The 17035-nt window shown below is 41.4% G+C and overlaps 1 protein-coding gene across 1 annotated transcript in view; it reads right to left on the bottom strand.

Annotated features, from left to right (window-relative positions):
• plxna4 (plexin A4) overlaps positions 1-17035 on the bottom strand; it is a 231034-nt gene that overhangs the window by 37187 nt on the left and 176812 nt on the right. The window contains exons 10-19 of the mRNA XM_069164965.1: positions 13025-13225; positions 12069-12165; positions 10177-10367; positions 6527-6678; positions 5189-5312; positions 3711-3847; positions 3144-3311; positions 2825-2918; positions 736-975; positions 63-209 (exon numbers count right to left, since the gene is read on the bottom strand). Of these exons, the coding sequence (XP_069021066.1) occupies positions 63-209; positions 736-975; positions 2825-2918; positions 3144-3311; positions 3711-3847; positions 5189-5312; positions 6527-6678; positions 10177-10367; positions 12069-12165; positions 13025-13225 (1551 nt within the window). The remainder of the gene's footprint in view (positions 1-62; positions 210-735; positions 976-2824; positions 2919-3143; positions 3312-3710; positions 3848-5188; positions 5313-6526; positions 6679-10176; positions 10368-12068; positions 12166-13024; positions 13226-17035) is intronic.

The following is a 17035-nucleotide window of genomic DNA, read 5'->3' as shown; positions in this document are numbered from 1 at the left end:
CCGTAGTCTGCCGATCTATCATGTGTCCGTCTCGACTCTGTGACATGTTCTGTGTCACTCACCAGGACCTTGTGTCGACCCGTCAGGTTGGGTGACTCGCAGAGAAGCTGGGTCTCTGACACGGTTAACATGCAGGGTTTCTCGCCAATCAGAACCGTGTAGTTCAGCTTCCCATTCCCGCTATTGGTTGGTGGAAGGAAGTTCCGCCCCTGCAGAAAAGCATTCATAATTAGTGTTTGTTTGATTAAAGAAAGAGGTTAGACAGATAAGGGTCAAACGATGCATTTACATCTATAAAAATAATACTGCAAAGTTAGATAGAGTAAAAAATATGTGAGGATAATGGTCTGCACTTGTTAAACAAAGTAATATAATATGGATATGTATACAATTATTACAAGCTAAACTGTCTGTACTTTTTAATAACAATCTAACAGAAGTACTGATGTGGGTTTACTTTAATTAGTCCAGCAGTGACAAATTAATTCTAAGCTGTGTACTATGATTGAAAATATTGAAAAATAATATTGAGAATATTTTTCTGATATTGATCATTACATGTACACAAAATCACATACAAAACAAGCAAACTGATTTGCAGTGAACAATAAATCTTTTTTTTTTTCACATAAAAAACAGGGTCAGAATAATAACACAACAAAATACCTGAAAGTCTATACAAGATGATACTGAATTATAATTAAATGTGAGTGAGTGATATCCATCTACACCTACTTTTAGTATGATGGGGGATCCGGGTTTAAGCTCCAGGACCCCAGACACACTGAGTGGTTCAAATTCAGGATTGGGGTAGTAGATAAAGTTGGTGTTGTTGAGTGCCATCAGAGCCTGCACGTCATCCAACTTAAAACCAAACTCGTCAGGTCTTTCAGGTACTTCCTGCTGCCTGGCCAGGCTGATGGGCAGCTCTGGTGCCTGGCACAGCATGGATGTGGGGCTTAGTACCTGGCACAGCTGCAGGATACACAGACAGAAAACACGAGTAGTTATATTTACAAATCAAAGTCAATTAATTAACATTTCATTGCAGTATACATCATATTCAGTTCTGGTTACCTCACTCACACCTTCTTGCCAGTCAAGCTCTATCCTACTTGCACTTTGAAACACACCAGCTTTGCCAACCCATCAACAGTCATTAGTGTCAGTCTTTTCTGTCACGCGTGTGCATTTCACAATCCCACTGGGGACACAATTCAAACTAGAAGCTCCTCCATTTCAAAAAGTGCAAAGAAGAACCTGTTGGAGTGTCTTCCTCAAAGGGAGCCACCAAATGAGGTGCAGTTAGAGAGCGTGTGCAATCTCACCACATTCAGGCTTTGATGTGTGAAGATTCAGGAGTGATAACTCGGTCTTACCCTTTCCTTCATTACCCTCCACAAAGACCCCACAAGCCTCTCATCGCTTCTTCATCCCATCCCGTTATTCCACCCTGTGATTCTTTCTTCTCTCTTTGACACATTCTTATTCTCTCACACTCATCTGTCTCTATGCCACTTTCGTGCTCAATTACAGTGTCTCTGGCATCTTTTTTTTTTGTCTCTTGTCTCACTCCTGTGTCTTTATTCCTGTCTTTGCTGTTGTCTCTTATATGACATGTGATGCTATTTAAATTCTTTATTCACCCTTTATCCACATCTCAAAGCTGTTTTTATAAATAATGACAGACTGATCTGTCATTGTCATGCCGCACACTTCTCAATATCTCCTTAACATCTCCATTCCTCTCAGTCTGTCAGGGCACTGACAAGTCAACCAACAGCACGGGGTCTCCTTCACAGACATTTCTGTCTTCATTTCACACTTCCACAGTAACCTCTGCCATGCAGTCATTCAAACTGTTGCTTGTCACTGTAATTGGCTCCTTGAACATCAAACTTGACAAATACTACAAGGTCTTCAGGACACCACTGACATGCGTTGTGCACTGGTGCAGGAAGGTAACTGCAAAAAAACCAAAGAAACAAAAAACTCCTGTCTGCGGACAAATGTCGTCTGAAAGTGCTTGGGATGTCTATTTCGAATTCCTTCCCATTTAGTAGTGAGCTGTGTCGCACTGAGAAAGTCTATACGGCGGCACATTTAGCTCGAGACACAATGCCCCTTACAGGCACATGTGAGCGCAGATGTTAAACGTGCTGCAAGGTCATGCTCAAATGGACCATGAAGATAGCATTACCACCTTTTGTTGCTCCCTCTTCTTTTAATGAGATCACACAGACCCTTGTATGACTTCATTTATCCTCCCCTGAGTAAAAGAATGAATAGCGGGTGAAGAATTTGATAAGGGACAGTCTTTGTGTTTTTTTTTTAGCTTGGCGTCAAAACCTCCCTGTTGTTCCCCACGTGTGGAGATGAATTTAATTATCCAATATTAATTGAGGTGCAACTTGTTGATTTTCACTGCCCTTTCAGTGTTCTGAGTTTTTTCCTTGGCCTATTTACCTAGAAGTGGTACTGAGGACATTTAGTGATATTTAATATGGCTGACGTCCTTTGGGAGGTCTGGAGGCCAAGGAAAAGTTGGGAATGTAGTGGCAGAGGTGTAGACAGCTCAATGTATTCATATAAGTAGTTACCTTTATTTCTGACCATTGAACCAAATATAAAAACACAGAAATCACACAAATATACATTATAATACACAACTTACATCATATCAAAACTTAAATACATACACATAAACATGTTATACAAACAAAAAACCCTCCAGGTATTTCGCGCTCTGGACTCAATCATAACAAGGTCGACCACAAGACAGTTGCTTTTATTAGCCGCATTGTTTGTGTTAGCATTCACTTACGTTGAGTGTCTCATGGCTGTTGTATTTGGCTCTGATGAGAGGGGTCTGAATTATGTCCAGGTTAGTTCCTGTCACTGTCACTGGAGTGTATCCACTGAGAGAGATAGAAAAATGATTGATATCAAGGTAAATCGGACACTACAGATTGTTTTGACAGATGGTTATTATGTTGCAGGAGGTTACAATTTTGTTTACTGGCTTCATTTATTGCTGAACATCAATTTGTTTTGCTGATATATTTCCATCCACAGGATCCATAGCATTCATCAGTATCTGTTACAAGAGAGTAACGTGCAACCTTTGTGCCTGTCCATCATACCTGTAGATGCTCCACTCAGGCTCTATCTTGGCGATGGTGGGATCCTCCACATATTCGAACTGCAGGTCTTTCTGCAGGTGGGCCTTATCTATGCTCACAGACACAGACACGTTTCCATAGCCATGAAGGGACGCATGGGTTCGGCAAGTAAGCCACTGGCCGCCCCTCCTACAATGATGATAGGGTGAAACATTCGTTACATGTAATTGATATGTCAGTGTTTTATGGTATGATCCCCAAATAGACAAAGGGTGCAAATAGTACAGTTCACAAACTTTAATATTGTGAGACAGTAAGGAATTGTGTGTTTATTAGTGATAAATGGTAGATTACAATAATACCATTACTATAACAACTGCGTTCTGTGATCACCCCCATTTTTGTCTCCAAGATATGTCATCACTGTTTCACTTTGTGTGGAGAAAAAAAAAAGATCTTAATGGTCAAGATGTGAACTGTCAGAGGAATTTATCCCCTGCCTTTTGACAAAACACTGGCTTTGACTGAGCTGTTAATTGACTGTTTAAGTGAGAGTGACAGGGTCAGCTCTGGCTTGTTCCCACTAACCTCAGATAAGTGCACGGCTGGTCCTTAAACATGACTGACACGTTGCTCCCAGCATCAAAGTGGCTGCCGGTGATGTTGACAACGGTTCCCCCGGAGACCGGCCCTCGGCTGGGCTTGAGGCTGGTAATTCGTGGGATCTGGAGACAGAGGTCATAAGTCAATCAGAAAGTTAAGGTGAATCAGGAAAATGTATTGAACTAAACGTACAGGGTACAGGTGAATTAGAGTCATGGAGTATTTTACAGTTTTGTATACAATTTTTGAAATGAGCTCAATGGGTAGGTAATAAATAAGAAGGGTAGGATAATACAAGCAATTCTGTACTGTTTACATGCAAAAAGTTGTGCTTGACATGTCAATTTCTTTTCATTTATCTCAATGTAAGCAGACTCTTTTACATATTTATTTCACAGCAACACTTTATTGCTCTACTCATGCACTCTAACAAGCGCAGCATGTTTTAATGAGCAACGAACAATGCATTGTATTAATTCATAGCTTTGTCATAACTCATTTTTAGCCACGAACATTCTTTCGACCTCAGTAAAAAGTAGCACACTCCTCAAATGAGAGGTTGAGACACAAACTTGGCAAATTACTCCGATACGGTTGGACCACCAGTTTGTTTTTATAAGCTGTGTATTCAACTAAAACAGCCTCAGAGTGTTAATATATACTTTGACCTGCACTCACTGATCCCACTTAACATGCACTACACTGTGGTGGAAATCTTCCACATTTAAGTGACACAGCAGCGGCCGATGTAGTCCAATAGAAGCTGGTCATAAAGTAAATCCTCTTTCAGCTCACTTGGCCCCCTTATAATATCATCTCCAGTCTGCTGTGTGGTGTGACATCTAGACCTAACATCATATAATCCTGTGCAGGGACTCCATTGGTAAATAAACCTTGGCCAGTGCCCATTAATGGAAAGCAGTAAAAAAATTATAACACAGCACAAAACGAGTACATGATGTCAAAAACTGCAAATTTATTCCAGAATGTGCACATGTGAGTGTGTGATTAATTGTGTGCAGATTGAGTGCTGAAAGAACACAACGAGGGTGTAATGTGTGTTTTTATGTGTTCACATCAAAAAATGTTTTTATAACCGTCCAAGCTTCTTTCTCGTTCAGCGCTCATTAGTGACTGCCAGTCATGTCTCACTGCTGATACGCACGAGAGAGATGCTGAGAGGGAGACTCTTGGGTGAGAACTGCACCGTGTCGGAACACAGCCAAATATACAACATGTACATACAGTATTAACACAGCAGGTGAGAACACAGGCCGACTAACAGCAAGGTGCTAACATGCAGAGGGTGACATATGCAGCATGCTTGCCTTTCTGCTCACAGAGGCAAAACACATTACGTATTATTTCCATAATCTGAATTCTTATTAACCATCAAATAACCTTTTAAAGTAAAATTCGACAAGATTATAGCAAAAGAATGAGAAATTAAAATAAAGACTCACCACAAAGTAGTAGTACTTGGAGGATTTTGCCATAAATTCAGGTCTGCACTCTCCGACCCCAACACAGACCTGCACATTCCCAGTATACTGGCTCATCTCGGCTCTTCCCATCTCACACACAATCCTGGAAACACACAGTGGCATGATTGTAGAATATGTAAGAAGAAGAAAAAAGCCTCTGGAAATCCATGTACAGACACAAGCGCATGTCCTCACACTAAAAATACGCATACACAAACCTCTGGAAGGCCAGTGTGCTTCGCTGCAGTTTGCCTTGCCAGCAAATGCAGCGCAGATTATGTGGCAAGAATGGACCTAAACCTATGTTAAAACCTCAATAAAATAATGCATTATTTGGCAGCAGCTTCACCTCCCACACTCTGCCAACTTGTGGGAGAAAAAGGAAAAAGTCTCTATCCTTTTACATATGACCTCAAATACAGCTACCTCTTCTGCTGGGTCAGCATTTACTTAGAAAGTGCTGGCACACAACTTTCTTAGCAGAAGAAGCTCTGGGTCTGTTGATAAGCCAACTTTAAACCAGTTTTAAATAATTTGACTGACATCACCTGTGAGGAGCCAAGGCTCCGGATTAAACTCAAATGTCAACTAAACGTAACCTCCTGAACTTTCTAAAATGATTACTGCAGTATGAGTGCTCTTGTGTGTGTGGCTGCCTGTGTATGTGCTACTATGAAATATAGTGACATGGATTATGCTGTGTTACCCACTGCCCACACCTATTGTATTCATTTACAATCAAATTTCTTCTGGTCTGAAGATTAGGCCAATTTGGAACTAGTTTATCTGTCATGTGATCATTTTTTTTTCTCTTATTTACTCACTTTCTCTCGTGCTGCCTTACTCACACTCATGATCAGTTGTAAGACTGTTATTACTCTCTCAATTGGTAAACACATGTAACAGTACTGTGTCTGTGTGTAACTCAAGTTTCTTACTCACTCCAGGACATGAACTGTTCGTCTGTGGTCAAAGTTTGTTCTCTGTGATTATGTCAAGAGCAGAAAGATGCTAGATTCAGAAATTAGCTTTGACTTCACCCTACGGTTTGATTGCAGCCGTAAAAGATGATGTTAATGGTTAATATGCACATTTTGTTTGACAAAATGGTGAATTACTATGCAGCCAAGATCATTACAACCTGTGATTGTCAGTATATGTGCTATTAACAGCTACTATCTACTGGCTGCTGCCCCAAATTGGACTTAACTGCTCTACAGGGATGTAAGTTGAAAGGTGAGTGAGGATGTGTTTGGGATTTATTACTTAGTGCTGCCAATGTTTTATAATCGGTTATTTATGTGAAATTTGACTTACTGTTCAGCAGGGATGTAGCCCTCACGTGTGGGTGTGCAGTCCACTTCGGCCACCTTCACATTACCCTGAATCTCTCTGAACTCCAGACCCAGGTTTTCACCGCGGATAGTTACAAGTGTGCCACCTTCCCTGGGACCCCGCAGCGGGGTGATCTGTAGAAATTCAAATCTCCACTGTTGAATTCAGACATGTGATTTTGTTTGTATAGCTCAAAAAATGCATTTACACATTGCATAAATCCTGTGGCTATCAATACATAAATAGAGAACACAGATTTTTGACAAATAATAGCAAGCATACAAGTGAGACTTAATATCGTTGATGGCATGGCACAAAGACAACTGCAGAATGTCTTTGTAAGTTTACATTTTGATAAATCAACATAATCTGTCTCATATTTGATATCTGTATTAGCTGTCAATTAACTGTATGCACCCATTGTTCATGCTGCAACCAGATCTCTTATTCGTTTCGCAGGCCATTATTTTAAATGACAACCTTCTTTTTTTTGCAGCTTATCGGAAATGAATGAACAGGGATGTCAAACAATTAGCAATGTAAAGAAAACCACGACACTGCACATATGTTAATGTTGTAAATTAGTGGCTGAGTAGTAATGAGTAGGTAATCCTATTAGATTATTTTTAGTGTTAGTAGGCAAAGTAAAATGTTATTACTTTTTAGCGTTTTGGCTTTTGAACCTACTGCATTGAAAAAGTCCCTGTTTAAAAGCCACATAGATAACTCGGGTGTGGAAGGTGGAGAACGGTGGTTAAATAATTAGGATTTCGTTTTTGGGTTATGTGTTTGTGTTCACACATTATGTCACCCTGCAGAAAAAAAGAAAAACATTTCTGCGCGTGTGTGGGGGGGGATAGACAAGCACAGGAAAGACACAATAAATGACAAAATAACAGTTTCGTTGACAGCTAAAGGGGTCAAGACTCAGGGTCAAGGGCCTGTAATTTCTCAATCTTGTATGAACTGAAATCCACAACAATCTATTACATACAATTAACTTAAATCCTGGCAGTGGCTGACATCTTTGCAGTAATCACAGTGTCCCTTTGATTTATCAGTAGCATCTCTCATTGTTGATGAGGTGGTTCCAACATCCATCAACACTTTTACTCACACAATTACTTTTAGGCCAGTGAGTGTGTGTGTGTCCGCATATATCATCAAGCCTGTCCAGGTGGATGGATGTTAGAAACAAACACAGAATAGTCTGCGTGTTATCTGTCTCTGGCAACAGAAGTTCTGCAGGCTGCATGCTGCAGACAGGAGCCCAGCGTTAATGGTGACTCTCATTGTTTCTTTGCTCAGTGTGGAGTTGACAGCAATTCAGGTGGAAGGCTGAGTGGGTGCGTGTGGCTATATTTTATAGCTTGAAGCTGCTGTACGTTATAGTATGTATGATCAGTATGTAACTACCACAAGTGCATCAAAAGATATTAATTTGACTATTTGATCATTTTTCAAAGAAAGTGGACTGAAACAAACCGGACAAGCTCGGCTGAAAGAATTGAGCCGATCAAATAACAGAGGCGAGCTCAAGCCAGTTCATGCACAACACAAGTCCTGCGACTGTCATGTGGGAGATATCGTTATCGTATGGTTCAATGTCTCTGATTAATAAGGCTCCCTGCTGATATCTTAATGAAAAAAAAAGAACCCTCTGGGAACAAAGCTACGATACATGCAATTAAAAAGATTGCACACAATGCCTCGTGGCTCTCCATTTATTAGCAAATACGGAGGATGGAGTGGCAGAACGACTTCAAGAGAAATGGTGAAGAGGAAGGAAGAAGCAAAAGAATGCAAGAGAGGGAGAGAAGGGGAGAAACGCAATGAGGCGTTGATTAGATTTGTGACTTTGACAAGATAATTGACGGTTGGGTAGAGGCAAACACTTAATCACTTCTCCCTCTCTCTCTCGCTTTCTCTTTTCATCTTTCTGTGCGAGTCTCTCCCTCTCATATTGTTGATGGGAGATGTCATTATAATGAAGCGTATTAGAATGCATTAGGGCCTGGGTTGTCTTGGGAAAGTCCTCACTCCTCACCCACTGACAGTTTTTATGGGGGACGTGAGAAGGCTGCAATATGTCCCTGCTGCAGCCTCAGGGTTGTAAGTAGAAATACAGGCCCATCTCCCAGAATAAATCCACTGCTCCGGGGGAAGACAAACACTCCAGAGGAGGAATGATAGAGTACAGCTGACTGATACAGACTCTTTAAGAAGTGAAAGGAGGGACAAAATATTACCATCTTCTCATCACCTTCCTCAAGAGTTGATTTGATTTTGCCTGGATAAAAATAATCACAGTGATGTGGGTTATCAGTGAATGGAGGAGAAAGTCAAGTAATTAAGTCCTCTGTTTTGGAGACATGTACAGTACAGTGTCCAAAGATTTTTTTTTTCTACCATGTTCCTCTGTCTGTCGAAGAAGCTCAAGAGGAAGTGGACAAATCTGCTGTTTAATGCTGCTTTCACTGAATCTCCACGAGGTCAGTTTTATGTATGCTCATCTAATGCAGGATGATGTAGGGAGCAAAGAGTGAAGAGGGATTCCATTTCTGTATCCTTTCCTCCCTCTGTCCTAACCCACCACTCCTCAGGACAACAAGGGGGATTCCCCTCTACGGCTTTTTTTTTTTTTTTTTCCTAATGTATGCTTTTCTTCATCCTATCATCTCTGGTCAGTCACCATCTGCTCCTGACACTACTCCTCAGGAGAAGGACGCAGAATGGATCTTTATATCCATCACTGGAAAAGTGGAAAGGGGGGGTGAAGCCCCTCGGCATCATGTGACTCTATTCTGGCTCAGTCCAGCCATCCATCACCACCTCTCTTTCATGTAAACCCGATCCATCCTCCTCTCCCTTCATCCAGACTGCTTTCCATCCATCTTTCCTTTGTATCCTCTTATCCTTCATCTCGCCGTGCCCTATCACCTCCGCTATTGCCCTTTTTTTTATGTCTTGCGAAGGTCAAGTCTATTTACCCCACACGGTGTTGCTGGTTTTCAGGAGCACTCTGGGTTAAGTGGGAGGTTTGAATGAACATCTGTGCAGTTGATTGATAACCAACAGAAGTGAGGATGATTTGTCTCTCTCCAGGTCTTACATGTGTTATCTGAGTGTTTGTGTGTTCTCGTTTAAGTAAGAGAGGAGTAAATTCCAGCAAAAAATAACTACTGTTCTTTTACAGTTTCTGAGAGAAGACATCCAAATTGACAAATTACATAACGGCTGTAGTTGTGATTGTAGTATATCATTATTGTTGAAACTTTTTAGGTGATCTGTTGCTGCACTGTCAAAGGGTTTACAGTATATCCTTCCTCACAAAATACTATCGGACTGAAAAGCTGATGGAGACTAACAGCCTCTGCTATTATGTTGAAATGATCAACTGCCACGCTGTCTAAGTGATAGGGTCATATCAGTGCACTAAGTTGTGCATGCAGGGGCTTTGACAAAAGAATACTTACTTTAATATTGGCATTGCTTGGTCCATGTAAGTGCTATTGTGTGAAGTGTGTACAATATGTGATGCATGTGTGTGTGTGTGTGTGTGTGTGTGTGTGTGTGTGTGTGTGTGTGTGTGTGTGTGTGTGTGTGTGTGTGTGTGTGTGTGTGTGTCTCACCTGTGTGATCCGCGGATGGGTACACTTGCTGTTGATACCGTTGTGCTCCAGCCACTGGTTCTCGGGGTGGGGGCAGTGCTGCTTGAGGGTGCAGCGGTTCTCACCTTTACACCAAACACACCCAAACAGTGGGTCTGCTTTAAGACACAAACCACAGCTTCCACGCTGGGCGTCGCACTTGTAAAGATGGACTGCACAGGAGAGAAACAGGGAAGGTGGGAAAGAAAACAAGGGACGGAGGTAATGATGGGACGAGAAAGAGAAAAGAAAAGTGAACAACCTTCATACAAAAGATATAAGAATTGTAAAAGCAGGTAAATTCATTTAGGCTGAAACACAAACACCAACAAATATTTTGGCTGTTTACCCAAACCTTTCGATGTCTACCAGCAGCTCCAAGAGAACAAACTGAACATTTTGAGACAAATTCGCTGAGATCTTTGTCTCATTATCACTCCATCTATCATCATCTCTATATACTCCCACCCTGTCTCTTTGAGTTTCCAACACTGCTGCCTCCCGCCTCTCTTCACCCACCACACATTTAACATTTCATCTCCATGGCAACGGACCAGCCATTTTATTTTTAATTGCCATTAAATTCGTGTGTGATCTGCCCATCAAAAAATGCCCTCGCAGCTTCCTCCACCGGCAAACAGAGGTGGGAGGAGGTTAGAAGAGGACTCTCGAGTTCAAGCGTCTCCCCCTCTCTCTCCAACTTGTGTTACTTCTTTGATTCTACACTTATGCTAAAGGATATGTTTTGTAGACTGCATTTGACTCAGACACAAATGCACACCACCACAAACACACACAAGCCCTTTATAAATGTTGCCTTGCAGCGCAGTGTCAAGTTGGCATATAATCCACATTTTAACAATACGTTTCTCATGCCTGCCTCCACCGCCTTTGGTTAAATAAGTTGTTTTCCCGTCAGAGAACTACAACCCCCAGCATGCTGTTTTTTTTTCCTACCCCAGCATGAATCACTTGCAGTGGTGGATTGCCAGTGGCCACACTGAATCAAGCTCAGCAGCTGAATCCTGAGTGCTTAAAAATCCAGCACTGAGATGTCATACCAGCATGTGCATGAGTAGTAAAGAGTTGGACAGAAAAAAATCAGGGCAGAGAAATTTGACTTACAATGTACCTCTTTGCTCTCCACATATCAAGACAAGTATCACATTAACTTTGCTTGCTGAGATTCATAACTTTAATTTTGGGTTTTCATTTTGTATTGGTCATTTTTTTTGTACAGCGAAAGCAATATACGTAACCAATATTGCTCTTCTTAAATTTATGCCAGTAAAGCGCATTATATGACAAAAGAAAATGAACGACCAATAGATTTCCAGATTCCAACAGAGGTAATAACAGAAAATAAGAGAAACAGCAGAAAATAAAAAAAATATTTGAGAGGAGGTAAGAAAATGGAATTTAGAGAGATGGAAAGAGACTCAAAGACAACAGCGATGTTGAGGACAGGCAGACGGACAGAGCGTGAGACAGGGAGGGGAAAGAGAGACCTACAAAAGGAAAGCGTAAGAGAGGGATGTGTTAAAGTTAACCACTCCACATTGCAACATCAGGGAATGGATGCTGCACCTCAGCCTGTTGCCATGGAGACGGGCTCCAAGGGCAACAATGGCGAGGCAGCAGCTTTACTGTGTGTGTGTCTGTGTGTGTGTGTGTGTGTGTGTTTAAGTGACAGTTTATAGTAGACTATTTCGACTAATTGTGTGTATGTGTGTGTATGTTTGTGGTTTCCTATGATACTGTGAGAACGATGGAAAAAGCTGATATGGATTCAGAATGCATGTGTGCACATGTGTGTATGAAAGTGTGTGTGTGCGCATGAGTATACACACGCTGGTTCCTCTGTGCATACTCACCTTTGTTGTGGGCGGGGTTGTCGATGCTGAAATCTCCGTTCCAGATAACGGTCAGCTCCACGGGAAGACTGCTCATCTCCATCCCATCATAGAAATACTATCACCATGGCAACCAGAAAGGGAAAGCAAAAATGGAGAAGAGAATGTAAGAGAGAGAGAGAGAGAGAGAAAGTCTTTAAACTGTTTATTATCTCCAAGTTCAAAAGCCTCTGTCATGACAATACTTCTTTGAATGCAAAATACATCATCAACAGGTGGCTGTACACACAGTGTATACCAAAAATAACTCAAACACACATGCACTGAATTCACAACCACACACTATACACACCAGAGAGCGTTCAGAGATGAGATTATTTTTCATTTGGTTCGGTAACACGAGCAGCATGGAGGGCTGGTGCTAGAATCATAATTTTCTGCTAAATTACAGCTTCCCTCCTTCACTGCTCAATCAAAGTACAATATTTGGAATGTACTATGATTATACACACAAAACCCACAGACATCTCTGCACACAGACACTGACACATACACTTAGAGTGATGAAGATAGACAGGAAGATGGGATGTTATTGTATCAACAGACGATTAGCATTGATACTAGCATAAAACCTTTTTCATGCTCGTCTTTCATTGCTGTCAGAGCATTATTCAGTCGGTGAATGGGGCATCATTGCAGGCATGGCCGTGTAAGAGACAAAGTTAGGTTCTTATCTCATCAACCCACTGTCTAGCTGGAAGACCAAAAACCCCTCAGCTGGAATCAGTGTGTGTGCGTGCAGCTGTATGTGTGTGAGGGAGATAGGAAATATTTTATAGGTAAAGTTTATAGAAATGGGGCGTTCTTTATAGAGATTGTGTTGGTGTGAGGGGTTGGGGGGTTGGGTGGTCAATGATGACATGTCACAGGGAATGACACAGTAAAACAAGCACACCGGCACACACACTCTTCCTCACCGATGTGTTCTGACACTGCACTGAGGAGCTGTTGAAGCGCAGGGCAGGAACTCTGTGCTCGTTTCCTTGGATGGTCAGCAGGCACTCGTAGCCTCGCTGTCCAGACTGGGGCTGAGGGAGGTTCTTAGCCCGTAGGGTGATAGGCTTCACCACATTGACTGGCACCAGTATCCTTTCCGCAGGCAGCAACTGGGGACACCCCTGGGGGAGAGACAAAAAGGCAAGAAAGGTGCGTTAGTGGGTCTCAGGCATACGGCAATTACAAGGAGATCCTGTAATGTCATTTTTGAGCTTTAGATGCTTCTTGCTTTTAAATGGATTCTGCTCTTGAGTGTTATTAGAAGGGCCGTTTATCTGTCACACAAAGCGCAAAGTCAAGTGAACAGTTGTCTTTTTTTGCATTCCAGAGGAAGAATGGTTAAATGTTAGTGAGACAACAAACTCTATCAGTTCCACTTTTACTCTTCAGATTAACCATTAGACACTATACTTCATATCCAAAGGACCATTCAGACAGAATAATAATTTAGGTACAAATCAATGCAGCCTTCTCGTGTAAACCGTGATGACATAATTTAAAATCTATGCACATCAACAGCTGCCAATTTTAGTATCACATAAATCATTTCATACTCCTAGCCTAGATGCTGGTCTAAAATGACCTCTGTGCCTGCTGAAAATTGATAATTAAAGTTTTGGACAGATTACAAATACAAATCAAACTATTTTTAACCACCGCTCTGTCATATTATTAGTGGTAAAATAGTAAAGAGCCGACGTTTAGAAAAGTTGTTTAAATAAAACAAACTGGTGAGGCTCAAACATTTAAAAAAATTGCTAAACCCTGATTGACTCAGTGTGCTGTATACTCTCTGAGACACCAACACTCACATCAGGTATCCGACCAGCCAGCAGCACTTCACAAACATTAGTTTCATTTAATGACAATACCACTTCATTGTGAACTGTTTTCAGTGTTTGGTGCTTGTATTTGTGATTTTCCTGTTGAGTTGAGATCAGCTGTGTCTCTTGGTTCGACAGTCCCAGGACCTGCGCACATTCAATGAGTGAAGGACTAGCTAAATAGGTACTCTACTGTCATTAACCACAGGAGGGAAGCATTAATTGATTCAGTGAACCAGATACTTATACAGAGATTATTTAAGCTCTCAGTATTTGTATGCTTAGTCGTTTTGTTTGATCCAAATTTAGGGTCTAAAGACAGACTGTCAAGCATTTTATGGTATATTTCTGATTTTTCTGGAGAAAGATGCCAAAGATGGACCCAAAAAGGTGGATTTCTGCCTGTGTAGTAATTGGGCAAGAATGAGTGACAGGGGATGAGGGAGCAAGAGAGAGAGACACGAGTGCCTTAGCAATTGGAGGCCTAAAATTAGCATCCAATCAATTCAGGTGTGGGGAGCTGGTTAAATTTAGAGCACCTATGACTTGTCTGAAAGATGAAGAGGAGCAGAAAGAGGAGAACAGGTGAGGAGAGGGGAAGAGATGGACACAGAAGGACAAACTAGGGAGACCAGAGGGAACAAGTGACAGAAAAGCATTAGCAAAAGAACAGGAAAGTGACTGACAAGCAGAAGTGAAAGGTGAGAGAGGGGGGTGGCAAAGCAGGGTAAAGATAGTAAATAGAGAGCAGCGCTTCCCGAAGTACTTTGCGGAATGTTTCATGTTTCTGCCGAACAGTGGTGGATAGATAGAGGCAGCAAAAAATGAGAGAGAGGCACAACAAAAGAACACAGCAACTGAAAGAGGCAAAAAAATGCCATTAAGCATATGTGACAGGAGGAGCTTTAGCATGTCAAAGAGAGAAGGAAAGAGGGTGAAGAGAAGGAGAGCAGATAAGGTGAGCCCCCGCGCGGATGGAGCTGGGGGGGAGTGAAGCATGGCGCACGTTGAACTGGGTGATAACACTTGTTTGAAGTTCATTAAAAGCCACTTGATTGGGTTAGGCTGAGTGACTGACTGACTGGATAGCTGTGTGGTGAGAGAGGGGAACGCTCTGTGACACTATTCACAAAGTCATTATAGATAAATGACACACAGGGTGAGTGAGTTCAGTGGTGGAGGAGAGGAAGGCAGAGATGGTGAACACGTGTTTGCTCTTCCAAATCTCATTTTCCTAAGAACGAAGGGTCATATTTGGAGAATGAAAAGGAGTGGGAGAGCAAAGAGAGATGCAATCCATTTTTAATCACATCTCTTCCAGTTAATACACTTGAACAATAGAGACAATAAATCTGATCTGGTTTGTGGAAATTAAGGCATGGAAAGCACTGGAGTATGACTTAACACGGTGACTTAAACTGAATCTTCAAAACACAGATCTACGCTGATAGTGGCATATGGTGATGAGGTGACAGGATTTCACACACATGCATAAGATGTGTGTCCGCGTGTGTGCACAGCCACGGGGCGTAACGGTTAAACTGCACTGAAGTGTTCAAAACCCTAAAACTCAAACCAAAACTATCTTTCTTGCGCATGCAAGCAGATTCAAGGTTAACACACACTGACATTTTAGTGTACGCACACTCACTCACTCACTCACACACACACACACACACACACACACACACACACACACACACACACACACACACACACACACACACACACACACACACACACACAAACACAAAGAAGAACCTATAGCCTTGGAATTGTTTTACAATATAAAATAAATGTCATAGTCAGAAATCATCTCAGGCATCATGTGTCTTTATGACAACATTTCTACAGAGATGGAAAACTTCAAAATGCAAATTTTAACTGTTACTGACGAGAGACACACACACACACACACACACACACACACACACACACACACACACACACACACACACACACACACAGCCCCATGAACACTTCCCAAAATTCCCTTTACAACAGTGACATTGGAATATATATAAATGTTTTACAGCAAAACTCCAAATACCAATCCATGCAGTCTGCAGTCATCTTTCTAATCTTTGGCTGTCACATATAAAAACATTTTGACACATACACACATAGACCAACACACAGGTTTATTTGCACTCACAAACTGGAGTCATCTGCCCTGGGATTTTGAAGCAGACTTCCCTCACCACTACATACATTAACACAAACTGCCCTGTCAACCTTCCCAGAATAACAAGCTTCCATTCTCCGTGCCTTCTCAAAAATCAATAAAACCTTAATTCTCACCATTTTTGAATTTTTTTTGACAGATGAAACAGCAAACTATGAAAACACAAAGCATGCCACATTGTTGCTTCTGCAACAATGAAAAATTTGTGATATGGAATTTACAAAAAAGCAAGTGTGAATGTTGGAGGTAGCCTGTGTTTTTCCTCCGACTTAGCTCAGATTTTCCTGTTTGTAGGTAAACATACACACTCAGACACACTTGTTTAACATACTGTGATCATTGCCAGCTCTTCCTGAGGCCAAGTAGGGTTTTATTGGTTTGGACAAACACACATGTATATCCCCTTGTTGGCTAGAGATGTTGATGGTATTGGCAGTGATGCTCGCTGTCGCTGTTGAGATTTATGTCAATGTTAAGGTGATTTAATGTCGGTGCTTTTATTATCATTCCCCACTCTGTCAACTCCCAACAATTGAGGAGCGACAAATAGCGGAGGAGCAGATGCATATTTACACACTGACACATCTGCATAAACCACATACTACATTAAGACATACTATAAATATATACACAAGATATGCATCACCATACAAACACAGAAATGTTGATATAAAACTATAAGGCTATAAGGCTTCATGCTGTTGACTGCATGACAACCACCAATAAGAGAATGAGAAGGAGAAGACTCTGAAAACGTAAGATATGATAGTATGGTAATGATAGAAAACTCATGGAAACTAATGACAGCATGTTAAACAGATAATTTAGCATAACAAACAAGCTATTTCTGGAAGGCGAGGTTGGTATTGTTTTTTTTAATGTTTCAATTATGTGAGCATAATGTTTATGTATCCACAGGTCAA

This window comes from Embiotoca jacksoni, unplaced genomic scaffold (assembly GCF_022577435.1).
Source record: "Embiotoca jacksoni isolate LCO1_2020_lvr unplaced genomic scaffold, fEmbJac1.0.p SCAF_32, whole genome shotgun sequence".
Taxonomy (NCBI): domain Eukaryota; kingdom Metazoa; phylum Chordata; class Actinopteri; family Embiotocidae; genus Embiotoca; species Embiotoca jacksoni.
This window is presented reverse-complemented; position numbering and strand designations above follow the sequence as displayed.